Raw genomic sequence first — 26,749 nt, 5'->3', positions numbered from 1 at the left:
GTATGACTAGTTAGGGACTGGTCACTTTTAACCTCTAAATTACTCTCAGAACATTGGCTGGGCGTGGTGGCTCATGTCTGTAATCCCAGCACTTTGGGAAGCCAAGACAGGTGGATCACTTGAGGTCAGGAGTTTGAGACCAGCCTGGCCAACATGGTGAAACCCTGTCTCTACTAAAAATACAAAAATAAGCAAGGTGTGGTGGTGTGCACCTGTGGTCCCAGATACTCAGGAGGCTGAGGTGGGAGAATCACTTAAATCCAGGAGGTGGAGGTTGCAGTGAGCTGAGATTGTGCCACTGCACTCCAGCCTGGGCAACAGAGACTCCATCTGAAAAAGGAAAAAAAAAAAGAATATTCCCATTTCTCAAGCATGTGTTCAAGGATACCACATGCAGAAATGAAGTAGAAACTCCTTTTATGATAACAGTTCTTGGCACTATTTGGGAGCACCTGTAAGATGGTAGAAGCTGTGAATCGATGAGATGACTTTAATAACTGTAATCTCCCATCTTTTTCCTTTTATGCAGAATTAGAAACTAAGTTCCATCTTTATAGATCCTATGCTGTGCTTTACTCACCTCGACTCTGTTATCTTCACTAATGAAGAATGTCAGGGTTTCTAAACCCTGTGATGAACAGAGGTGGACAAGAATTTTGCTTATAAAGGCATTGGGTTTTCCATTAGGTTTCCTTAGAAGATAAACTTCCTAAGTAGGAGTGTGGAGTTAGCACTGCATCTCCAAGCATTGCCACTGAAAGTCAACTGGCCTGAAATGGCTTGGTATTTTCTTTCATGAATTAAAAACTCCATTCTCAGCTTTTCTCTAAAAGTTTTAAATGCCTTTCTCTTCTTTCTTTCTTTGTGTATTTTCTTAAGGAAACGTAAGTCTTCTTAAGAGATTTGCAACAAAATGATAATATTTTGTTATATAATGTTGAAATACTTTCCTTCTAGATTCTAAAGTAGACTGTTTAAAAGAATTCGGGCGGGAGGCAAATATGGCTGTCACCCGGGATGATGATGTACTTTGTGTTACTGAATATTCTCGTATTGTACCTTTGGAAAATGGTGAGGTAAGTAGATTTGGAAGACTGGGAGAGATAAGACTCAGAAATGAACATGAGGATATCCAATTTTTCATAATTGCGAAACTTGCACTTTCAAGGACATCTAACATAGATCAAGATGGAAACAGGGCTTGGGACTGAACAGTTAAGGAATCACATTGAGTGCTCCCAGAATGAACCAGGTTGGAAATTCTGTTGGGGGATTTCAGTTATCCCCAGAAAGTCAGGATTCTTGATTCAAGGCTCACAGGTCTTGAACTGTCCTTTCTGGTGATGTTTTTAGAAAGTGGGTTGCTGGTAATTGAAATGATGACCCCTTACCTCTTCACCCATGATCCCATGATCCCCTGTAAGAGTGAGAAGAGGAGGGGCTGGTGGTAGCAGGTAGATTTTCTCTATACTCTCTCTTCCCTCATCTGATGACTAGATGTAGGGGATCCAGAGGAGGACTCTGAGGTCCTACAGAGTGGCTGCATCTCTAGATAGCAAGAGCCTGCTTCCCTGAATGACTGCATGGCTGCATGGAGCTGATCCTACCTGATCCCTGATCCCTTTTGGTAGAATGGGTATAATCTGTTGGAGAGAAAAAAATTGCTGTCCCTGTGAGGTTGCATTTGGCCCTTGTAAAGTTAGCTTGGCTATTGTTAAGGGAGATGGGCAAACTCAGGTGAAACAATCAGTGAAGATTTCCCTGGAAATTGTGAGGCTATAATGAATATGAACTGAGTTTCAAATAAACTTCCATCAAAGGTGTCAGCCTCCCTCTCTTTAAGTAGAGAGACCTTACTTGAGCATGTGGATGTAGTATCTTCTGACAACTCATGAGTGGTTCATATTTCCAATGGCTGACACTTGGGCTTTGTCACTTTGGGCTTTAAAACAAAATGGAGGGTTTACACAGATTTCTTTTCCCCCCGCATTACTGTCAAACTTTATATCTAGAGATTTCCTTTTTCAACCTCATGTAGATGTTTGGGTTACTTTAGCTTTGTTTCTTTGATGCAGCTTAACAAAGTTGTGTCCTTATATTTACAGATTGTAACATTATGTTTTCAACATTTCATAGTGTTACAGTCCCACAACTACACTGATAGAACAAAGGCTTTGAAAATGAAATGATAACATCTCTCAAGAGTCCAGGTTTCAAAGACATATTGCCAGACCTTGGAACCAGGAAGTGTGAGGGAAGATGGGACTAGCAATGATGTTTTTAGACATAAACAAGATCCAAGACCCCCTACAAATATCAAATGGCTTAGAGAAACCAAGTGCCTTGGGGCATGTGAGTTATTTTTGCTTACTTGCTGCTAAATTTTGATAAAAGGAACCTTTTCCCCCTTTATGTGTGTGTGGTCGTTTTAGGTTGTGGTGTCCTTGATAAACGGTCGTCCAGGTGCAAAAAATTTTACTTTCTCTCACACCCTGAGGGAGTTTACCAAGGCAACAAACATCCGCTTGCGTTTTCTTCGAACCAATACGCTTCTTGGACACCTCATCTCCAAAGCCCAGCGAGATCCAACTGTCACTCGGCGGGTGAGTAGTCAGAGCATTTGTTTTGTTACTTTATTTATTCATTTTTTTTGGCTTACCAAATTAATTGCCTTGAACTCTTTTAAGTAACCTTTGTAGCCTGTAATGATGTAGGTGTGGGAGTTGTTCTTGTCTGAAATACTAGATATAATTAGGAGTTTTATATCTAATAACGTATAAAAATGGCTGTTTGAAGAAAAATCATTATATTCAAAGAAGATGAAAGGCAAACAATTATAGTCAGTCTGGTACTAGTCTGGATGGGATAATTAATACTACAGTCAACAATCCCAAAATCTCAGTGGCTTAACAAAATAAAGCTTTGTTTCTTGCTCATATGACAGTTTAACATGGGTCAGCAGGTAGGATCGGCTTCACACAGTCATTCAGGGAAGCAGGTTCTTTCTATATAGAGATGCAGCCATTCGGTAGGACCTCACAGTCCTCCTCTGGATCCCCTACGTGTTGGTCATCAGATGAGGGAAGAGAGAGTGTAGAGAAAAATCTACCTGCTTCTCATCAGAGGTTATTTCTATGGGCAAGAACTGGTCATATTATAGCCTCACTTAGATGCAAGGAGGCTTGGTGATGTCATCTAGCTGAAATGGAGGCACCTAGGTACTGGTGAGCACTAGCGCCCTCTCCTGTGTTGGAGGTACCCCATGAACATCTCTCACTCTCAGGTGTCAGGGCAGTACACTTGTCTCCTGGGCACAGAGGGAGCCCACAGAATAAATATATTGAGCTCACTCTTCTTCCACCCTCTGATCTGCTGGTGCCTTCCATTGGCCAAACCAAACAAGAAGCCAGAAAGAAAGACAGTCCATTGGTTGCAGCCATAAAGTTCACCTCCCAGGCACAGACAGGGTGGAGAAGGAGGAGAGCAGACCTGGAGGGTGAATGGAAGATGCCCAGTGCACCTTATAGAGTTTGGCTTTTTATATAGGTAACATCAGAGAGCTGGGAAAGGAAGGAAGGGAAAAGTGTAAGTATTGCCACAGTTTTGAGCATTTTACAGAAAGGCAGGCACCTTGGGTGTAGGTGGCCTATCTTTTGTATTTTTTGCTCTCCTCAGCTCCCTCTGAGCTTCTGTGTAGTTGGGGACTGTGTTGAATCTGAGGATGGATATTTGCAAGGGAGGGCTAGACTTTCTCATAAACTATAGCCGGGCTGTGTTGCTGTTCCTCCATGTGCCCTGGAGCACTGCCACAAATGTACCTTACCAATTTTTTTTTTCTTAAATTGTCTTTTTGGGGGTTGCAAGATTTGCAGTCATATATATCTACGTATATTACTTTTCACTTAGATGAATACAGGCCTCTCCATTAAATAATTATTTTATGGAGTGTACCGCATACATAGTACATAATCTTAACCCCCCAAGTTTAGGTTGCTTCTCTCATGGAGGAATATGATACCAGCTACTTTATGACACACATCACATGTGCTGCTGGGTGAAGGCTGACTGGGGGTTTCTCTTGCTGCTGCTGCCCTTAACACGTGTGGAGGGGAACTTTCACAGTGGCCAGCAGGAAAGCCCCTGAGTCTTAATTTGTCATGGAAAGCCCTGGTAATACTGACTTTATCTGTATTAACAAGGGGGGCTGTTAATGCCTTCAGACTAAGATGTTTCCAGGAAGCCTTGACACTTTAACAGGTTTTAATGAGGGAACCAGAACAGAACCCCAACATTAAATCAATAGGGCTCTTTAAGGCAACCACACTCAACAACAACAACAACAATAAAGGGACAAAAACCCTCTTGTCCTTGTGAATTCAAAGACTTCTCGCTGACAGATATTCTTCTCACTGGCAGCATGGCCTCAATGAGAAAGATTGTTCTACAGTCCTCACATTCCTCCCAAATCCTGGGCAGTCTCCTGCCAAGTCTGAGAAGGAAGGGAGCTGGCAGAAGGAGCTGGCAGGAGGAGCTGCCTATTGTCACCACTGCAGAGGCCTCCAACATATTGGAGAGGGGCCTTGTCAATGAGAGGATCTACACATATTTGTGGCCTGGTTTAGGGGCTGATCTTCAGCTGGATCTGAGCTGGCTCTCTCTGGCCTTTCTGGAGCTTGAAACTTTGACTCTAGTCTTTCCGACCCTGTGCTAGGAAGGCTTCAGCAAATTCTGGTGGCCCCTCCAGTCTCGGGGATGCATTGGATCCATCTCTGTAAATATTATCTCCCTTCCCGGAACCTGGGATAGTATTTTGCACAAAGCAAGTGCAACCTTTTTGGTATAAAAATTCAGTTTTGATAAATAAATATGTTCAATGTATAAAATTCATTTGTGTAAAACATAATGTAAAAATTATTTTAATTTACATAAAAATAAACTTGGACGTTCTTAATCCCTTTCCTATAGGCTATAAAGTATGATTCTTTTCTAAGGCAATTTCCCTTCATGAACTTCAAGCATCTGAATTTTTTAAATGCACAAATTCAGCAGTATGTTATTACATTTTATCAAGGAATGTGTTTATTTTATAAGACACGTTACATCCCAATGTAGGGCTCAAGAATACAGAATTTTAAAAGGGAAGCAGAGGCAGCAGATGTGGGTTAAAGACTAGTAAGAGAAAGTTTTTGTCACTGTTCAGTGAAACTTGCACGTTCTGTGTTCTGTCGTGCAGTATTATTACAGCATAAAGGACATCAGCATTGGTGGGCGGTGTGTTTGCAATGGCCATGCTGAAGTGTGCAATGCAAACAATCCTGAAAAACTGTAAGTACACTGTGCAGATTTTTTTCAGCCTTACTATGAATAAGTCTAATTATTTCAGTGGATGTTTGCATCCCATTAAATGTTTCTAGGTTCCTGTCCTCAATAGGAATGATTCAGGATCAATGAATAGGTGGGGGTGTGTGCCTCCTCTCCACCAACTCTCCACTTTCTTTCATATAATCACTATGGGCCCTGGCAGACATGGCTAATCAATCACAGCACTCTGGATAATCTGTGTCCCAGCCACCAAATCACCCCCAAGACATACCTCAGGCAGCCAATTGATTAGAGCTGGCAAGAGAAATAAAACTTGTCATTCCTAGTTTAATGGGATTGGGCTTTACATTTCAAATCCTTGTTTTTTAAATTGTGGTGAAATACACATCAGATTTACTATTTTAACCATTTTAAAGTGACAGTTCAGTAGCGGTAACTATGTTCACATTGTTGTGCAACCAATCTCCAGAACTCTTCATTTTGCAAAATTGAAATTCTATACCTGTTAAACAACTCCTTGTTTCTTCCTACCACTGGCCCCTGGCAATCATCATGACTATCCTAGGTACCTCATATAAGTGGAATCATACAGTATTTGTCCTTTTGCAACAAATACTGGCTTATTAAATTTGTCATCACTTATTTCACTTAGCATAATGTCCTCAAGGTTCATCCACATTAAGCATGTGTCAAAATTTTCTTTTTGTTCAAAGCTGAACAGTATTTCCTTGTATATATGTATATACTACACTCTGTTTATCCATTCATCTGTGAATACATACTTGGGGTGCGTCCACCTTTTGGCTATTGTGAATAATGCTGCTGTGAACATGAATGTGTCCTTTTTGTTTTTAATTTGAGTATATTTTGCATACAATAAGATGCATGAGTCTTAAATGTTAAGTGTTCAGCAATACATTTGTGTTACCACTGCAAGAGGGATACTTTAAAGGGCTGGAAATTACAGGATGCCAGATATACTAATCATTTTATCTCAATGTTTAACTTAAAGTCTACAATGTTTCAAGAGCAGCATTTACCAGAGATATATTTCACTTTTAGTCAGATTCAGGCTTGTGCCTCTTTAGGTCAAGCTTTGTGTTCAGGCAGAATTGCTAGTTCTCAAGGTCTGTGATATGCTTTGTGGGGCCCTTCTCCTTGACCACCCATAGCCCTTAACGTTTTTGTCCCCACTTCAAGGATCCAGCAGTGCTGTTGAGGGAGGTTACACACCAAATGATTAACCTTTAGTGGAAAATGACTTGTTTATTAATCGTTAATCTATTTCCACCCTGTAATGTCCTGTCTCCCTAAGACACTAGAAATCGGGTCAAATAAGTTCTGAGTTGGAGAGAGGAGAGAAGAGGTCCAGCTAATGTCGCTGAGCCTGGAACAAAATAGTGCCATGTGGGAAAGGAGTACATGCTATCACAGAGGGCATGAACTTCCTGCTTAGAAAGGCTACTGAACCCTGGAGACCCTGGCAGAGCTGAGGAGTTCTACACTGGGTGGTTAATTCTCCCAATACACATGTGTGGAGGTCTCCCTAAGCCTTCGTGAAAGGCTCAGTTTGGCAGCAATCCACTTCAACATGACTGCCTGCCTTTTCTTGTCTGCTGGTTTGCTTCTGCCCAACAAGCTGACCTTGAACAAATGCTGATGAAATCCACATCCATGATGAGGTAGAAATCTTATAATAGTTTAAAGGGATTCAGAAACTTAATGGATAGAGCCAAGCCCAGACTATCAAAAAAGTTACTGGCTACTGAGGCGGAACTCAAGAAGGGGGGTTGTTAACCAAGCATGTGTACCATGTTGACCTTGCTGCATGGATATGTGGAAGGACCTCAAATTTAATTCTGAGCCTCTTAGCAGCCAACTCAAAAAGGGAAATCTGCTTGGTTTCATATTTCCCTATGATCACAAGCTAAAAAGTAATAAGTTACTTAGAAAAAGCATGATTGTTGATACTAGTCTCAAATAACAATTTTCCCTAGGAGTGGGGCAGAGTGATCATCACGAAGGGAATTCTCTAACCAATGACATCTTTAAATAACATCTTTACAGCAGATGTATTATTAACCATCAGCCTGGGCTGCAAGAGAGGAAAAGCAGTGATTTGGCAGTGCCAGTGGGAATCAGATGGGTATCCAGCTCCTTTTTTTGCTATGCTGAATTTTAATCCCCCTATGTGTGGAGTTGGACTACATGTTCTTTTTTTTTTTTTTTTTTTTTTTTTTTTTTTTTTTTTTTTTTTTGAGCTGGAGTCTGGCTCTGTCGCCCAGGCTGAAGTGCAGTGCAGTGGCTGGATCTCAGCTCACTGCAAGCTCTGCCTCCCGGGTTTATGCCATTCTCCTGCCTTAGCCTCCCAAGTAGCTGGGACTACAGGCGCCCGCCACCTCACCCGGCTAGTGTTTTGTATTTTTCAGTAGAGACGGGGTTTCACCGTGTTAGCCAGGATGGTCTCGATCTCCTGACCTCGTGATCCGCCCGTCTCGGCCTCCCAAAGTGCTGGGATGACAGGCTTGAGCCACCGCGCCCAGCCTAACACTACATGTTCTTGAAGCAGTCTTCCCTAAATAATCTTGTAGTCTAGCTAATGCCAAATGTTTAATTGGCAATGAGCTGAAATTGCCTCTCCAACAAGAGCCCATTTGGATGCCAGTTGTTCTGTGCTGCCAGGTAGATCTATGTCCATGTGCTTTACCAGGCAGTTGAGTATGGAGAGGGATGACACCCTGTCTTGGGAATAGAACTGAGTATATTCCACACCAGCTTCCCTTAGAGAAGAGTTGATGGAATCCCTGCAGGCACAGCCAAGAGCCTTCTTAGACGAGGCGTTTTGCTGTTGTTGTTGTTTTAATAGTCTCGGGTCTTTATTTGACTCAAACTGAACACTGCAAGTTTCTCATGATAAAAAAAAAAAAGCTGTTTGCTCAATGCCGCACAAACGGCGGCATGCGGGGACACCCCCGCTCACCACCCCCCCAAAAAACACAACCAAAGCCCAAAGCCTCTTTCATATTCACGATATTCATGAAGCACCAGCTATGGAGTGAAGCATCTTGGTTTAGATTTAGTCTCTCTGCCTACAATCATGACCTTCGTCAAGTGAGTTTATCTCTGAGCACCAGTATCGTCATCCGCAAAGTGGGGCAAGTTCCATCTACCACAGTGAGACAGGAAAGGGGCTCCAAAACTGAGAGCTGCCATCACAGTAGATGTTGTCAGGGCCGGACAAAGAATTCCAGAATCCTGGTACTACCAGCCCACTTCACCTGAGCCACAGCATCCCAGGCTCGGGAGTGCCAGGACTCAGGGGGGCCCTGGATGCGGTGCCTGCACCCAGTCCTTCCCCAACCACGTGGCAACCGTGTGCTCCCAGTGGTGGTTGCCTCCTCAGTCCCCTCCGAGCCTCCCCGCTTCCCACTCCCTGCCCCCCGCCTCGCCCCGCCCCAGTAACTGGCTGAAGCAGTCGGGTGAATTGTGGGTCCAGGAGCCCTAGACTCTGAGGCCTGGGGACTGGAGAACAACCCTAGGCTGTGCGTCCGTGCCCTCCTCCAACAGGGAGGCGTGTGCTTCTCCACGAACCCAGCCTCCTGGACCAACCCAGCCTCCTGGACCAACCCAGCCCGGAATTAGAAACCTACCATGCCGGCCTGACGCACACCCAGCTCCGAGGCCTACCCCGGGCAACCCGAACTGGGTTCCACCTTACCTCAGGCCCCGGGCCTCGCCTGGCTCATGCTCCTGGGGCTTCAGGCCGTCTTCCCACCCCTTCATGCCCCCGGCTCCCTCCTGGCTCGCATCCTTCCAGATCCAGCAGCTCTTCCCACTCCCTCAGGCCTCCAGCCTGCTTGGCGCTCTCCAGCAGCCCGGGCTGCAGCCGGATTCCCACCTCCAACCCATCCCCTCTCCTTCCTCCTCCCCAGTCTCCTCCTCCTCCTCAGTCCCCTCCCCAGCCTCCACCCTCACTGCCACCAGACCCTGCTTGGCCTCCTCCAGCTCCCCCCAGCAGTTGCCAAAAAGATAGTTCTGAGGCCTCAGGTGGCTCATCCATCGAATCTTCTGTGGGGTGGTGGCGCGCTGTTAGGTGAGAGGGAAAAGGCAGACGAAGAGGAACGACTCCTGCTCCACAGACAGCTGCGCAAGACCAAGACGGAATCACACCAGTGCTGGACAATGGTTTTGAATCCTCTTTCAAGCACAGAAGGAGGGAGCTCAAAGCTTGGAGTTCCAATCCAAAGCCAAGGCTGAAACAATTTCATTTTAACTTGGAATGTTAAGGCGGATGTACACCCTTTTGAACTGAGACTTTTAACCCTTTGCCTCGCTGAGTGGTCTCAGCTTTTGGCTCGTGATGGAGCTGGTGCCGCCTCTGGAAGCAGAGCTCTCTGGGATCTTATTAGCAGCTGGCTCTTGAATTGTGTAAATCTCTGGGCGTGACCACAGGTTGAGAGTGAGAAACTTGAGCAAATCTTAGTCATAGGACTCCAGATCTTTATGCAGCTGTGATACTTAACACATCTCAGTAAACTCAGCACTTGAGTGCTCCTGTGTTCATTTATGGTAACAATGGGGTAGAGAAGACAGAGCTGGGGCCTCAGAGACAAGTGAGTTTGGAAGGCTGGCTCTCCGTTTATCACTGCCTCACCTTTGGCAGGTATCTTAATACCTCTGAATCTCAGTCTCACCATCTGTAAAATGGAGATAATACGCAGGATATGGGAGGCTTAAATAATACTTGCAAAGTGTTGTGTTCTCCTAATTCCTCAATGAATGGTGCCGTGGATAACCGTGATGACTCGTGTGTCAGTTTTGCACATATAGGATCAACCGATCCTCATCAAAACTTTTCAATAACTGAGATGCACTTCGCCCACATGCCCAGGTTTCGGTGTCAATGCCAGCACCACACCTGTGGGGAGACGTGTGATCGCTGCTGCACAGGGTACAATCAGAGGCGCTGGCAGCCTGCCACGTGGGAGCAGAGCCATGAGTGTGAAGGTGGGTGTGGGGCTGGGGTGGGGGCCACACGTGGCCTTCTCCTCTCCCTGGGGGCTGAGGCAGTTTTCCCCATGCTAGTGAGGAGGCTGAGGTCATGTCAGTCTTAGGGTCTGAGGTCTGTCTATTGTAATAAGAACCTCACTGACTGGAGGGAAAAGTGCCCTCTGAATTCAGATGTACATATGAGAAGAAAAAGAACAATGATGATGATGACCATGCATGATGGGGCGCAGTGCTTTAATGGGTTGACCTCTCTTTTTAGCAATCATAAATATGACGCAGCCACTATAAAATTTTAACCCCTTGTCCATTTTATAGGATGTGATACTGGATAGCAATCAACTATTTTGAGGACCGAGGTCCAGAGAAGATGGCAAGGTTGAGTCTAAACAGGAAACTGGGAGTACTGGAGTGTGGAGGGCTGGGAAGAGTAATGTGGTAGGATTGAGGAGGATGGAGGGGACCAGAGAAGGAAGAAAAAAAGACAGGAAACTGCTTTTAACAGTGTGACATAAAGTAAGAAAAGTATTCTTTTTTTAGGCCTGATGTGGTGACTCCCAGCACTTTGGGAGGGAAAGGTGGGAGGGTTGCTTGAGGCCAGGAGTTGGAGACCAGCCTGGGCAACATAGTGAGACTCTGTCTACAAAAAAATTCAAAAATTAGCTAGAGGTGGTGGTGCAGGCCTGTAGTCCCAGCTGCTTGGGAGGTGGAAGTGGGAGGATGGCTTGAGACCAAGAGTTGGTGCAGTGAGCTCTGATCCTGCCTCTGCACTCCAGCCTGGGTGAAAGAATAACATCCTGTCTCAAAAAAAAAAAAAAAGAAGAAGAAGAAACACAACTGTTATTTTTAACAAACAAACCCTAAGACATCCAACTATAGATTTTCTTCTAAATCAATCTTCTTGGGAAGGTACATATTTATTCCAATTACAGAAAACATTTCATTCACTGCAACCGCCGCCTCCCAGGTTCAAGTGGTTCTCCTGCCTCAGCATCCCCAGTAGCTGGGATTACAGGCACCTGCCACCACGCCTGGCTAATTTTGTTTGTTTGTATTTTTAGAAGAGATGGGGTTTCACCATGTTGGCCAGGTTGGTCTTGAACTCCTGGCTTCTTGTGATCTGCCTGCCTTGGCCTCCCAAAGTGCTGGGATTATAGGACTTTATACTTTTTGACCAAAAAGTATTAAGAGATAAGACTGATGATCTCTTATGGCCAGTAGACTTATGTAAAAGGTATTTCCAGTGCTCTTCCAAGGGAGTTTTGAGAGACGCTAAAGTTCTGCGATGGTCTTGCGGCCATTTCAGGCAAATGCTCTGGCGCATCTCTGAGTCCCGGTGTTACTCGGATGGCCGCCTCACTTTATAGTCACAGCTAATCGGTTCCTTCTCAATGACTTCCCCATTCCCCACCACAGATGAGAGGACCAGAGAAAGGTATAACAAAAATAATCAGGGGTTGTTTCTTCGCTGCTTTCAAACACTGATTTAGGATATTTTGGATTGAATTACATGAATTCCAGTATTTGCAACTTGATTAGTTTTCCAGACTAATGGACGCCTTTGTAAATAACATGCTTCACTCCAACACACATGAAAAAAATTAAACCTCCTTTACTAAGTTTTTATCCTTTTTTTTTTTTTTTTTGAGACGGAGTCTTGCTCTGTCACCCAGGCTGGAGTGCAGTGACCGGATTTCAGCTCACTGCAAGCTCCGCCTCCCAGGTTTTACGCCATTCTCCTGCCTTAGCCTCCCGAGTAGCTGGGACTACAGGCGCCCGTCACCTCGCCCGGCTAGTTTTTTGTATTTTTTAGTAGAGACGGGGTTTCACCGTGTTAGCCAGGATGGTCTCGATCTCCTGACCTCGTGATTCGCCCGTCTCGGCCTCCCAAAGTGCTGGGATTACAGGCTTTAGCCACCACGCCCCGCCAAGTTTTTATCCTTTTAAAATGTATTAAATGGTTAAAAGTTACAAAAATAGTGCATGGAAGTCAGACCTATCAGGTTCCATTTATTAGGTGCTTTCTAAATTCCATTTGAAATATACAATTCAAAATAAACAGACTTCTTAAGAAATGACTGACATAGTAAGTATAAATGCCTTGAATTTTTAAAATCATGGCCCCACAGAGAAAATAAAGATAAGAAAGCATTCAGCCTGTTTTACAAGTTATAGGGTAATTTGTGTCATATCTAATTAAGTTTTCCTTCACGTAGTCACCTGGGGATTTGATTAAAACATACAAATTACTAACAAGAACTTGGACATTTTGATGTAATTGGAATGTAATGAATATATAGTCTGCCTAAGAAAGAATAAGAATTTTACTCATGTTAAATCTTTTTCATCTTGGCAATGATGACAATCCCAAATGAGTTTTAAATTACACTTTGTAATTTTAGAAGTATTATATACTACTTGTAGATAACTTGGAAATTAAAAAAATAATAATAAAGTAAAAGCACCAAGAATTTACCCCAACAGAGTGTCTTAGTTTGTTCAGCTGCTGTAACATCTGGGTAGCTTATAAACAATAGCCTCAAAGTTCTGGAGGCTGGCAAGTCCGAGATCAAGGCACCAGCAGATTTGGTGTCTGGTGAGGGCCTGCTTTCTGGTTCATAGATGCCACTTTCTTGCTGTGTCCTTACAAGGTGGAAGGGGCAAGGCAGCTCTCTGAGCCTCTTTTATAAGGGCACTTATCACCTTCCAGAGGGCCCATCTCCTAATAACTGGTGATTAGGTTTCAACCTATGAATTTGGTGGGCGATGTGGGCATAAGCATTCAGTCCATAGCAGAGAGCTACTATTCATATTTTGTTAGATATGTAGAATTTTTATACATACTTTAAATACTCAAGATTATATAATCTAATTTTATATCCTAATTTTTTTCACTTGATATTTTTAGATATTTCCCTATATTTTCCCAATCCTTAAAAATGCTTTGACATCATTTTTGATGGTACAGAGTTTTGTTCCAATCTGACAAGTGTTTGTTGAGGACCCACTGTGTGCTGACAACCTTGCTCTGTTGCAAACAAAACACATGCAGCCCTTATCGTCATAGGACTTAGAGTCGAGCAAATATACTGTTGCTTGCTTAGTCATTCCCCTGTAATTAAACTTTAAGATTATTCCCAGTTGATTACCAGACAGTGTTGAACTGAAAGGTTTAGAGTATTGGCTAACAGCATAGGTTCTGCAGTCAAACAAAGACAGGTCAGAATTTCGCCTCTTCTGGTTATGGGCAGTGTAACGATGGGCATATTCCTCAACCTCTCTAAGCCTCAGCTTTCTAGTCTGGGCTATAGGGATAATGGTACCTACTTTAGAGAGTTACTGTGCAGATTCAATGAGATAATTCATGTAAAACACTTTTCACAGTGTGTCAAGAGCTCAATTACTATTGTTAGTAATAGTTTATAATAGTGGTAGTAATAATATTCTCTTCATTCACAAAGTTTAGTTGACATTTTGATGTATCTTTTTTGACAGTGAAAATGTTGGTGTCAAGGATTCTCCTGCCTCAGCCTCTCTAGTGGTATATACACATATTTTTGAGACGGAGTCTCCCTCTGTCGCCCAGGCTGGAGTGCAGTGGTGAGATCTTGGCTCACTGCACCCTCTGCCTCCTGGGTTCAAGCGATTTTTCTGCCTCAGCCTCCTGAGTAGCTGGGACTACAGGCGCATGCCACCATGCCTGGCTAATTTTTGTGTTTTTAGTAGAGACAGGGTTTCACCATATTGGCCAGGCTGGTCTCGAGCTCCTGAACTCTTGATCCATCTGCCTTGGCCTCCCAAAGTGCTGGGATTACAGGCTAAGCCACCATGCCCAGCCCCAAGTAGTATTTTTTTAAAAAAGAGAAACTTCTCTCATTGAATATCAAATGAAAGCAGCTCTAAACTGTATCTTAGTATAGCCTGGCCTTTGTGTAAAAATCCCGAAAAATTTTCCACTAAGAGTGTCCTGGGTGTTCCAGAATAGGCTTTTTTATAGCTTAATTAGCAGTAATACTATTTACGCTCTTTACTAAGCTTCTGATAGTAATGATGAGAATATTGACTTAATATGCTTTTTTTCAGCATGCAACTGCCACGGCCATGCCAGTGATTGTTACTATGATTCAGATGTTGAGCGGCAGCAGGGAAGCTTGAATACCCAGGGCATCTATGCTGGTGGAGGGGTCTGCATTAACTGTCAGGTGAGGCACTATTTAAATCAAAGGAGATGTGTTGTCATGGGGAATGAGTATTCCATAAGTTTTGCTCCTGAAGCGATACCGAGACAGTGATAGGCAATTGAAAGTGTTTTCTGAGACCATGTATCCACTGTTGTTCACACAAGGCTTTGTTAGCTGGATATAATTTAGGGATTGTAGGGAAAATGGACTGAAGTATGTTTACCCACACTCCTTTGATCAGTTTCTCCGTTTAGATCTTTGCCCAAATGGAGAGGAGGATTCCCGGCTGTCATCTCTGACTGCTATCCATCTTGTGATAGGAAAGCTCTAAGATAGGAGGGCAAGTAGTTATCAGTGTTAGTGCTGACCCTACATCTTGTTTTCAGACAGACTGAGTGTAGACTCAGTGAGGAACTGCATCATGATCAATTAATGATGTCTTTCATAGATATCAAATATGAAACACTAATTTTTCATCGCTTCTGTAGGACCAGTGGTTTCACTGGAATTTAGTTAAGGGAGTGCATGGTAGAGGAGGATATATCTTAATTGAGATATTCATTAATGGTCCTGTCAAATGTTTATGAATTTGGTCTACATTGTCATTCTTTCTTGTGTTCTTTTAGATGTTTTGTTATATACCACTGAAGAGGCATTCTTCACATGAGATGCCCATTAATATGAAACCAGGGCTACATACCCATAGGGAGAGCCGCCATTCTTCAGTTGTCTCCCTCTCCATACTTTTTTATCATCTGCTATTGCAGATAATTAAAATATAAGTAAAATATAAGTCATAGGTTTGTTACGAATCACAAGGTTTCATACGTAAGTGAGATATCTCAGGATAAGGCTAAGCACTGTAAGACCTTCAAGTGATTTGTGTGCACATTAAGTCGCAGAAACACTGGACTAGAATGTGTAGGTAGAATCTTTTCTGTAGATGAAAGGTCAAGCCCCTTCAATGTGTCTTTAGAATACTTTGTTATCCTTCATCATTCTCTCAGTGATACTATGTTTTGTACTTTGCTGTTCCAGAAAACCATCAGTGAAGTCTTTTTTTTCATAGTGGCTCTGCAAAAACTTTTTTTGTTTTTGCTTGTGAAATTACTGAACTTTTATTTCATTTGTTTTCCAACGTAAACTTAAAATGCCTTTTACTAAGTTAGATATTTAGGTAGCATAATTAACTTTAAAATGTTTATTGTGGTGAAACAGACATAACATAAAATTTACAATTTTAACCATTTTTGAGTGTATATTTTAGCAGCATAATTAACTTTTATATTATATTGATAATCAAAGGACAAGGAAAGAGTTGTGCTGCTTTTATGGTTTAGTGACTGCTGCAGGACTCAACCCTCCCGCGGAGGATTGGTCTCTATTGATTGTCTTTTTTCTTAAGAATGGGGCCTATTTTAGGGGTTCATATGATAAACTATGGGCAAAATACAAAAGACAAACAACAAAACCACAAAAACTATGATCTGAAAGCACCGAAGAGTAAAAATAAGCAGGAAGATACTGGAGGGGAGCTACAACTTGGCAAAAGGGATCAGCATAGGGTGAGTTACATATTTTTATGACTTTTACCCAGAGGGGAGGCCAAAGTTGGTCCCATGTGGTCTGACTAAAATCTCTCTACAAATATGGAACCTTTGTCTGAAAGCTCTGTTCTATGAAGAACCAGAGAGCAGAACTTAGGACAACTACAATTTGTGGAAAGTCGCTGGGGAGTCCGGGAAAAGAGAACTCAAGAGCAGGGAAATCCCTAATTCCATATATAAATTCTTCTCAAGTTTCTGACTGACTCCTCAGTCCATTTTCCCTACAATCCAAGCACAGGATGGATTTCATCTGAGACTAAAATAATTTACTTGACATTTCAATTACCACTTAAGAGTCAGAATGTGCAACTTGAGTAAAGTTAATAGTCTCATAAAGAAAAAAACCCCATTTTTTCAAGGAATACACTAATGGATTTGGAATCCCTAAAGCAATATTCACAATGTCTAGGATATAATCCTAGATTTTGTAACATATGAAGATTCAAAGAAAGTGACACATTCTCAAGAGAAAAGACAATCAATAGGGACCAATTCTGACTTGCCCTAGATGTTGGAATTAGCAGTTAAAGATTTTAGAGCTGCTATTATAATTATTCTCAAGAGAATAGATTAAAATATGATCACAATGAATGAAAAGATAATAAACAGCAGGGAAATAAAAACTGTAAAATGATCAAAATGAAAATTCTATAACTAAAAAAACGCAATATGTTAAATAAAAAATCCACTGGAGGGGCCGAATAGCAGAATGGAGGTAATAGAAGAAAGAGTCAGTGAATTTGAAGATAGATTAGTAGCATTTATCTAGTCTGAAGAAGAGAAAGAGAAATATATGTATTTCAAATGAACAGAGATTTGGGAACCTGTGAGACAATAGCAAAAGATATAAGGAACATGTAATTGGACTCTCAGAAAAAGAGAAGAGACAATGAATCAGAAAAAGAAAGTGAAGAAATAATGGTAGGAAATACCTCAAATTTTGCAATAGGCTAAGATTCAAGAAGCTTAATGAACCCTAACCTGAAGAAATACAAAGAAAATAATTCCTAGGCCTAGTGGAGTCAAACTGCTGAAATCCAAAGACAAAGTGAAAATCTTGAAAGTAGACAGAGAAAACATTACAACATAGTGTGACTGTGGACTTTTTATTAGAAACTGTGGAGGTCACAGAACAATGGAATAATATCTTTAAAGTGCTAAAAGAAAAAAGAACCGTCATCCCAGAATTCTGTATTCAGTAAAAATGTCCTTCAAGAATAAAAGCAAAAAGAAAATTGTTGGTAGATAAAATAAAACTAAGAGAATTTATTGCCTAAGAGACCTACACTACAAGATATGCTAATGGAAGTTCTTTAGGTTAAAGACAGGTGATACGAGATAGAAACTCAGATCTTTAGGAAGAAATGAACAGTATGGTACATGTCTGGGCAAATATAAAGTACTATTTAAAAACAAATTCTTGTCTGGATGCGGTGGCTCATGCCTGTAATCCCAGTACTTTGGGAGGCCGAGGTGGGCAGATCACATGAGGTCAGGAGTTCAAGACCAGCCTGGCCACCATGGTGAAACCCTGCCTCTACTAAAAAAAACAAAAATTAGCCAGGCATGGTGGTGCGCACCTGTAATCCCAGATACTCGGGAGGCTGAGGCACAAGAATCACTTGAACCCAGGAGGCAGAGGTTGCAGTGAGCCGAGATCACACCACTGCACTCCAGCTTGGGTGACAGAACAAGATTGTCTCAAAAAAAAAAAAAAAAAAAAAAAAAAAAATTCTTGGAAGTCCTAGCCAGATCAATCAGGCAAGAGAAAGATATAGAAGACGTTCAAATAGGAAAAAAAAAAAGTCAAACTATCTCTCTTTGTTAATGATATGATTTTATACTTAGAAAACCTAAGGACTCTGCCAGAAGCCTCCTGGAACTGATAAACAACTTCAGTAAAGTTTCAGGATACAAATCCATGTACAAAAATCAGTAGCATTTCTAAGCACCAATAATGTTCAAGCTGAGAGCCAAATCAAGAACACAATCCCATTTACAATAACTGCAAAAAAAAAAAAAAAAAAAAAAAAAAATTAAAAAAACCCCAAATCTAGAAATACATCTAACCAAGGAGGTGAAAGACTTCTACAAGGACAGCTATAAAATACTGCCGAAAGAAATAATAGATGACAAAAACAAATGGAAAAACATTCCATGCTCATGGATTGGAAGAATTAGTATCATTACATTGGCCACACTGCCCAAAGCAATCTACAGATTCAACGCTATTTCTATCTATGTCATTTTTGACAAAACTATAAAAAACGATTCTAAAATTCAGATGAAGCCAAAAAAAAAAAAAAAAAAAGAGCCCAAATAGCCACAGCAGCCCTAGGCAAAAAGAACAAAGCCAGAGGCATAACATTACCTGACTTCAAACTATACAGAATATAGAACTCAAAAATAAAGCCACACACCTACAGCCATCTGATCTTCAACAAAGTTAACAAAAATAAGCAATGAGGAAAGGACTTTCTTTCTTTCTTTTAAGATGGAGTCTCGCTCTGTCACCAAGGCTGGAGTGCAGTGGCACGATCTTGGCTCATTGCAACCTCTGCCTCCTGGGTTCCAGCGATTCTCCTGTCTCAGCCTCCCAAGTAGCTGGGACTACAGGTGCATACCACCATGCCTAGCTAATTTTTTATTAGTAGTAGAGACGGAGTTTCACCATGTTGGCCAGGCTGGTTTCAAACTCCTGACCTCAGGTGATCCAACTGCTTCAGCCTCGCAAAGTTCTGGGATTACAGGCATGAGCCACTACACCCAGCAAGGAAAGGACTTTCTATTCAATAAATGGTGCTGAGATAGTTGGCTCTCTGTGTGCAGAAAAATGAAACTGGACCCCTACCTTTCACCATATATCATACAAAAATTAACTCAAGATGGACTAAAGATTTAAATACAAGACCTCAAACTATAAGAATCCTAGAAGAAAACCTAGGAAACACCATTCTGGACATTGGCCTTGGGAGATAATTTATGGCTAAGTCCTCAAAAGCAACTTCAACAAAACAAAACATTGACACATGGGAGCTAATTAAACTAAAGAGCTTCTATACTACAAAAATAAAAACTATCAACAGAGTAAACAGACAGCCTACAGAGTGGGAGAAAATATTTGCAAACTGTGCATCTAACAAAGGTCTAATATTCAGAATCTATATGGAACTTAAATAGTTCAGCAAGCAAAAAACAATTCCATTAAAAAATGGGCAAAAGACCTGAACAGACACTCTGCAGAAGACATACAAGTGGCCAACAAACATATGAAAAAATGCTGCATATCACCAGTCATCATAGAAACGTGTGTCAAAACCACAATGAGATATCATCTCACACCAGCTAGAATGGCTATTATTAAAAAGTCAAAAAACAGCAGATGCTGGCCAGGTTGCAGAGAAAAGAGAACACTTATACATTGTTGTTGGGAATGTAAATTATTTTAGCCACTATGGAAAGCAGTTTGGAGATTTCTCAAAGACTTTAAAATAAAACTACTATTCAACTCAGTAATCCTATTACTTGGCATATATCCAAAGGAAATAAATTATTACACCAAAAGGTCACATGCACTCATATGTTCATTGGAGCATTATTTACAATAACAAAGACATGGAATCAACCTTGGTGCCTATCAGTGGTGGATTGGATAAAAAAAATGTGGTACATATACATGATGGAATATTACACAGACGTAAAAAAGAATGAAATCATAGATGCAGCTGGAGGTCATTATCCTAAGCATATTAATGCAAAACCAGAAGACCAAATGCCACACACTGGGTACTCATGGACATAAAGGTGGCAACAATAGACACTGGGGTCTACTAGAGAGGAGAGGGAAGAAGGGGGACAGGGTCGAAAAACTAACTATTGGGTACTATGCTCAGTACTTGGGTGGCAGGATCAATCATATACCAAAGCTGAGCCTCATGCAATATATCCAGCTAACAAATCTGCACATGTACCCCCGAATCTAAAATTAGAGTTGAATTTTTTTTTGAAAAAAGAATTTTAGGAAACTACCTACCTTCCCAACCCCTCTTTGTTTCCAAATATCTGCCCTTTTATGGTAATACAATGATCTGTAATTATTTTCCTTTGCTCAATCCCATTTGTAAATGTTTTAGAGGAGAGAATAAATAATGGAAAAGGAAAATGAAAGAGTATTTTGTAAATAATACTTCAATATAACTGGAAAAATTAGAGTATGTAGGGCTGCTTACAACAAAATTTATGACGTCTCATGGTATTTATAAAATACATGTAAATATAATACATATGTAGCAATAGCATAAATAATAATACAGTATTAACTCTAATTCGACTGTGAGCCATGAAGGATATACGTTGTAGTCCCTAAACAACTGCTGACAAAATAATGCAAAGAAGTACAGCTAAAAGGCCAATAGATATATTTAAAGGTAATTTTATAAACATTCAAATAATCCAAAAAATAGATGAATGGAGGAATAGGGGATGAAATGCACACACGTGTGCAAGCACACACACACAAAACCACATACACACACACCAGACACAAAAGGAAGGGGCAAGCAGAAAATAGATACAAATAGTGGTAGACCTAAATCCAGCTATATCAAAAATACACGAAATGTTAATGGACTAAACACTCCAATTCAAAGGCAGAAGCAATAAGAATGAATAAAAAAGCAAGACTCAACTATGTTGTTTACAAGTACTTACCTTTAAATATAAAGACAAGTTGAAAGTAAATGAATGGGAAAAAATATACTATGTAAACAATAAACATTAGAAGGATAGAGTAAAAATATTAATATCAGGTAAAGTAGACTTTAAGACAAAGAGCATTAACACAAATAAATAAAGACATTTCATAATGCTAAGAGTAAATTCATCAGGGAGACAGTAATCATAAGTGTGTTTGCATCTAATAATAAAAAATTAAAATATGTGAAGCAAAATTTGACAGAATTAGAGGGAAAAGTAGACAATTCTATGATCATAGTTGGGGATTTAAATACCATCATCCTATTGGCAATTTATAAAACTAGACAAAAAATCAGCAAAGATATATGATCTGAACAACACTATCATATACTTTACCTTAATTGACACTTATAGAACAGTACACCTGACAACTGAAGACTGTATATTCATTTTATGTGCCTATGGCACATTCACCAAGATAGGCTATTATACAAGTGTAGCCATAATGCAGATCTCATTACATTGAAAATGATTGAAGTCATATGATTATACTATGTTCTCTGGCCAAAGTGGAATTAAATTAGAAATCAACAGGAATAAGATCACTGGAAAAATGCTAATATTTGAAACAACACACTTCTAAATAAACCATTGTCAAAGAAGTTAGAAGGGAAATTAGAAAATAATGAAAACATTACACATCAAAATTTGTTGGATGCAGCTAAGCAGTACTTAAAGGGAAATTCACAGCTTTAAGCTTGTCTTAGGGAAAAAAGTCTAAAATCAATATCTGAAGGTTCTACCTTAAGAAGCTGGTAAAAGAAGACCAAAGTAAGCCCAAAGTAAGTAGCAGGAAGAAAGCAATACATTCAACAAAATTTAACAAAGAGAAAAGAATTCAACAAAAGAGAAAAGAGGTAAACAATAGAGAAAAACAATAAAGCCAAAAGCTGGCTTTTGAAAAGGTCACCACAATTAATAAACTCCCAGTTATTGTCATCAAGAAAAAAGAAAGATTACAAATTAGCAATCTCATATATAAAAGTGGTATGTTACTACAGTGGCTACAGGCTATAGACATTAAAAGGAAAATAAAATAATACTATGAACAATTTTATGCCAACAGAATTGACAACTTAGATTAAATGGACACATTCTTGAAAACTATAACTTACTAAAACTGATACAAGATGAAGTGGAACATCCAAATAGATGTTATCTGTGAAAGAAATTAAATTCATTATGAAAATTTTCTGACAAAGAAAATTCCAGGCCCAGACGGTTTTACTGGTGAATTCTAAACATTTAAGGATGAAACAACATTAATCTTATACAAGTTCTTTCAGAAAACAGAGGGGAGAACACTTGTCAACTTGTTTGATGAGGCCAGCATAACCTTAATACCAAAACTTGGCAAACACCACGTGAAAGAAAATAGCTGATCAATATCTGTCACGAAGATCATAGATTCAAAAATATGAAAAACAAATCCAGCAACATATAACAAATATAATACATTATGAAGAGTAAGATTTATCCCAGGAAAACAGGTTGATTGAACATTCAAAAATCAATCTCTGTAATTTATCATATTAATAGAATAAAGGAGAACAATTGTGTAATACCATTAAACAAAATTGATACCTATTTTATAATAAAAACTCTTAGAAAGCTAGAAATAGAACTGAATTTCTGTAATCTGATAAAGGGCATTTATGAAAACCCTATGACAACTAACAGCCTATTAGTGGTAAAATATTGAACTTTTTTCTTTAAAATACTGGGACAAGGCAATCACCATTTGTGTTAAACAATGCCCTGGAGATCCTAACCATTGCAATAAGGCAAGAAAAAAAAAAATAAGAGACATTTAGATTGGAAAGGAAGAAGTAAAACTATGTTTTCAGATGATACGATGTTTTATTTAGAAAATCCTAAGGAATATACAAAACAAATACCAGAACTAATAAGTGAATTTAGTAAGATTGCAAGTTACAAGGATAATATAGAAATTAATTGTATTTTATATGCTATCAGCAAACAATAGGAAAATGTAAAAATGTAATTTAAAATATTGTCAAATTACATGAAATACTTAGGAATACATTTAACAAAAGGCATGCAAGACTTCCACACTAAAACTAAAATAATTGCTGAGAGAAATCTAGAAAGACCTAAATAAACAGAAAGGTATAAAGGTTTATGGATTGGAAGACTCAATATTGTTAACATGTTGATTCTTCCCAAGTTGATCTTCCCAAGTTGATTTAATGCAGGCTTTTGGATAGAAGTTGCCAAGTGGATTCCAAAATCTATGTGGATGTGTAAATGTCCTAGACTGTCCAAAGGTGTCTTAAAAAAGTAGAATAAAGCTGGGGGGCTTATATTATCTTACTTCAGTACTGACTATAAAGCTACAGTAATGAAAACGCTGTACTGTGATACTGACATAAGGATAGAAAAAGACCAATATAGCAGAGTGGGGAGCACAGAAACAGACCCACACTTTTAAAGATATTTGATTTTTTATTTATTTCTTTTTTTTTTCAGAGACAGGGTCTTACTCTGTCACCCAAGCTGGAGTGTAGTGATGTGATCATAGTTCATTGCAGCCTCAGACTCCTGGGCTCAATCAGTCCTTCTGCCTCAGCCTCCCAATTAGCTAGGACTACAGGCATGCACTATCATGCCTAATTTAAACAAAAGTTTTTTGTGTTTTAGAAATGCGATCTTGCTATGTTGCCCAGGCTAGTCTTGAACTCCTGCCCTCAAGCAATCCTCTTGCCTTGGCTTCTCAAAGTGTTAGGATTACGAGCATGAGCCACAGCACCTGGCCTGACATTTGTTTTTTGATTAAAAACACCAAAGCAATCCAATGGGAGGATTGCTCAACATATGGTTCTCAGATAACTGGATACTTAAAACAAAAACAAAAACAAAAAAAACCCAACCCCTACCTCAAGTCATACTCAAAAATTAAATTGATATAGAACTATATTTTTGTGATTTGAGGATATGCCAAGTTTTCTTACATCACAAAAAGCAATAACCATGAAAAATTGACAATTTATATTTTATCAAAATTAAGAACTTCTGTTCAAAACAAAACGTGCTATTAAGAAAATGAATAGGCAAGTCACAGACAGAAAATACTCACAAAACATAAACCTGACAAATGGTTGGTATCCGGGATATATAAAGAACTTCCACAGCTCAGTTATTTAAAAAAAAAACAAAACTCAAAAAAATTCAAAAGATTTGAATAGTTACTTGACAAAAATAGATACATAAATGGCCAGTAAATGTATTTCAAAGAGCTTAACATTATTAGTCATCAGAGAAATGCAAATTAAAATTACAATGACATACAACTACATACTCCCCAGGATTGCTATTTTTTCCTCAGCTTTATAGGATGACTATTATTAAAAAGGCTGACAACATCAAATTTTGGTGAGGATGTGGAATAACCACACCTATTCATGCATTGTTGATAGCAATGCAGAATGGTACAACTGCTTTGGGAAAATGGCCATTAAAAAAAAATAAAACTAAACATACACCTACCGTATGACTCACAATTTCCACTCATAGGCATTTATTCATAAGAAATGGAAATGTTTGTTTTCAAAAAGTTTATAGCAGCTTTATGCAAATACCCCCAACTAGAAATAGCCCAGGTGACCAATGATAGTAGAATGGATGAAGAAACTCAGGCATAACTATAGAATGAGATTCTGTGGAGCAACAGAGAGGAAGAAACTACTGATGGACACAGCGACATGCAAGAATCTTAAAAACATTATGCTGAGTGAATGACGACTAAAAACACACACACACACACAAGTATCAGGGTCGTTTAAATGAAATTCTGAAACAGGTAAAAGTAGTCCATAGTGGAGAAAATCAGAACTGTGGTTGACTCTGAAGAGTTGATGATGGGGATGGACTGTGAAGGGGAAAGGGGAACTTTGGGGTAACGATGTTGCTCTATATCTAGATAAGGAATTGGGTTTCACAGATGTATGCTTTTGTCTTGACTCCATGGATGTGCAATTAATAGTTTTGCACTTACAAGTTTTTTGCACTTATAAATTTTAAAACAGAAGAAAAAAACTGTAAACAAATATTGAATTCCAGCTAGTTAAATGCATGGTGAAGTATTTAGGGGAAAGTGACTGATAGCTGCAATTTGTTTTGAAATGCATAAGAGATAAGATCAATTAGTGGATGGATAGAGGAATGGATGGATGGATAATTATGTGATAAAACAAATGTGGTAAAATATTAATGGTAAATTCTGGGTGGGGGAGTGTAAAGGTGTTCACTGTAAAGTTGGGAATTTTTCAAGATAAAATGTTGAGAGAAAAGAGTAATGAAAGAAGAAGGCCAGGAGCACAAAATTTTTGGGTTGACTCCTTCTTGATTTCTTTCCCTTTGGTTAAATATTGATGCTCTTAACTAAGATTGAAGATTATCCCTGTTGTTTGAGATGATGCATGAAGATACTTTATCTCCATGAACTAAAACAAAGTCCTTCACCTCTTCCATAGAGATGTGGCTTCTGATCTAAGTCTTTTTTTTTTTTGAGACGGAGTCTCACTCTGTTACCCTGGCTGGAGTGCAGTGGTGTGATCTCGGCTCCCTGCAACCTCCTCCTCCCAGGTTCAAGCAATTCTCCTGCCTCAGCCTCCTAAGTAGCTGGAATTACAGTTGCGTGCCACCATGCCCAGCTAATTTTTATATTTTTAGTAGAGACGGGGTTTCACCGTGTTGGTCAGGCTGGTCTTGAACTCCTGATCTCATGATCCACCCACTTTGGCCTCCCAAAGTGCTGGGATTGCAGGTGTGAGCCACTGCACCTGGGCTGATCTAAGTCTTAAACTCACTCCCTAGTTGTGTCCTTGATATGTCGGTTTCACTATTTCCAGACTTCAATTTTTCTTTTCTTTTCCCCTTCCTCTCCCTTCTCCTCCCTTCCCTTCCCTTCCCAAGGAGCCCAGTGTAGCTGGAGGGGAGTAAGTAGGGGGTCGATGAATCCGGAGGGTATAAAGGCCAGATCATGTCGGGCCTTATAGGCCTAAGTAAGGAAACTCCTCCAGAGAGAGGATGACTGGTGAATGGGCCACCCCAGAGTCTCTGCGTGCTTGAGATTCACAGAAATGGAAGCCAGCAACAGAGTGGTGAAGGAATTGAGAGAAAGACAAAAAGGCAGAGGGATGGAGGATTTGCTTGAAGGTGGAAAAGCAACTTGGAAAAGTTCTTCTTGAAGGAATTCAGACCTAAAGCTGATCAGAGCAGGGCCCGGTTGTAGGTGAGCATTCCATAGAAAGCCTCCCTCAGTAGTGCCAAATGGACTAAGTAAGGTGGGGAGGAGTCGGGCTTGCTACCTGTACAGATTCCATTAGCACCCTCTTTAGTTTGGGTAGTTGGGTTTGCTCTTAAGTGTCAGGCAAATGCAACTTCAAGTTCCTACTGCTCCCAACAAGATCACCTCTTCCACACCTCCAATATGTCCTAAAAAACTGTCCTTTAAAACAGAAGAAAAAAACCTGTAAACAAATATTGAATTCCAGCTAGTTAAATGCATGGTGAAGTATTTAGGGGAAAGTGACTGATAGCTGCAGTTTGTTTTGAAATGCATAAGAGATAAGATGAATTAGTGGATGGATAGAGGAATGGATGTCCTTGGATCATCACCGCTGTCCTTGGGTTTCGACCTGGCTTTGGTCCAACCAGGACCATGGTGTCCATGGATAACGTGGTGTGTCTTGCCCTCAGGGTGTGCAGGTTCTGGACAACCACTGAGATTTCAAGATAAACTACAGGCATTATTCTATCTACAGAGTACTCTAATTTGTTGCTCTCTTTCAGTCTTTCATTGCTATCCTTTGTGTCTTAAAAATATAATTTCTCTGTAGCAGGTACTTTATTAAC

The 26,749-nt window shown here is 40.1% G+C and overlaps 1 protein-coding gene across 6 annotated transcripts in view; it reads left to right on the top strand.

The window, feature by feature from the left end:
* LAMA3 (laminin subunit alpha 3) overlaps window positions 1–26,749 on the top strand; it is a 274,694-nt gene that overhangs the window by 63,129 nt on the left and 184,816 nt on the right. For 4 of the 6 annotated variants that reach the window (XM_074022716.1, XM_015440095.3, XM_005587022.4 and 1 more), the window contains exons 4-8: window positions 958–1,076; window positions 2,433–2,603; window positions 5,234–5,325; window positions 10,214–10,329; window positions 14,413–14,531. In XM_074022716.1, the coding sequence (XP_073878817.1) occupies window positions 1,002–1,076; window positions 2,433–2,603; window positions 5,234–5,325; window positions 10,214–10,329; window positions 14,413–14,531 (573 nt within the window). In that variant the 5' untranslated portion in view covers window positions 958–1,001. Of the gene's footprint in view, window positions 1–957; window positions 1,077–2,432; window positions 2,604–5,233; window positions 5,326–10,213; window positions 10,330–14,412; window positions 14,532–26,749 lie in introns of those variants that run through there. The other 2 variants (XM_074022718.1, XM_074022717.1) reach the window with 2 other exon arrangements.

This window comes from Macaca fascicularis, chromosome 18, assembly GCF_037993035.2.
Source record: "Macaca fascicularis isolate 582-1 chromosome 18, T2T-MFA8v1.1".
NCBI classification, from domain to species: Eukaryota; Metazoa; Chordata; class Mammalia; order Primates; family Cercopithecidae; genus Macaca; species Macaca fascicularis.
The sequence above is the reverse complement of the archived record's forward strand: the minus strand, read 5'-3'. Positions and strand labels throughout refer to the sequence as shown.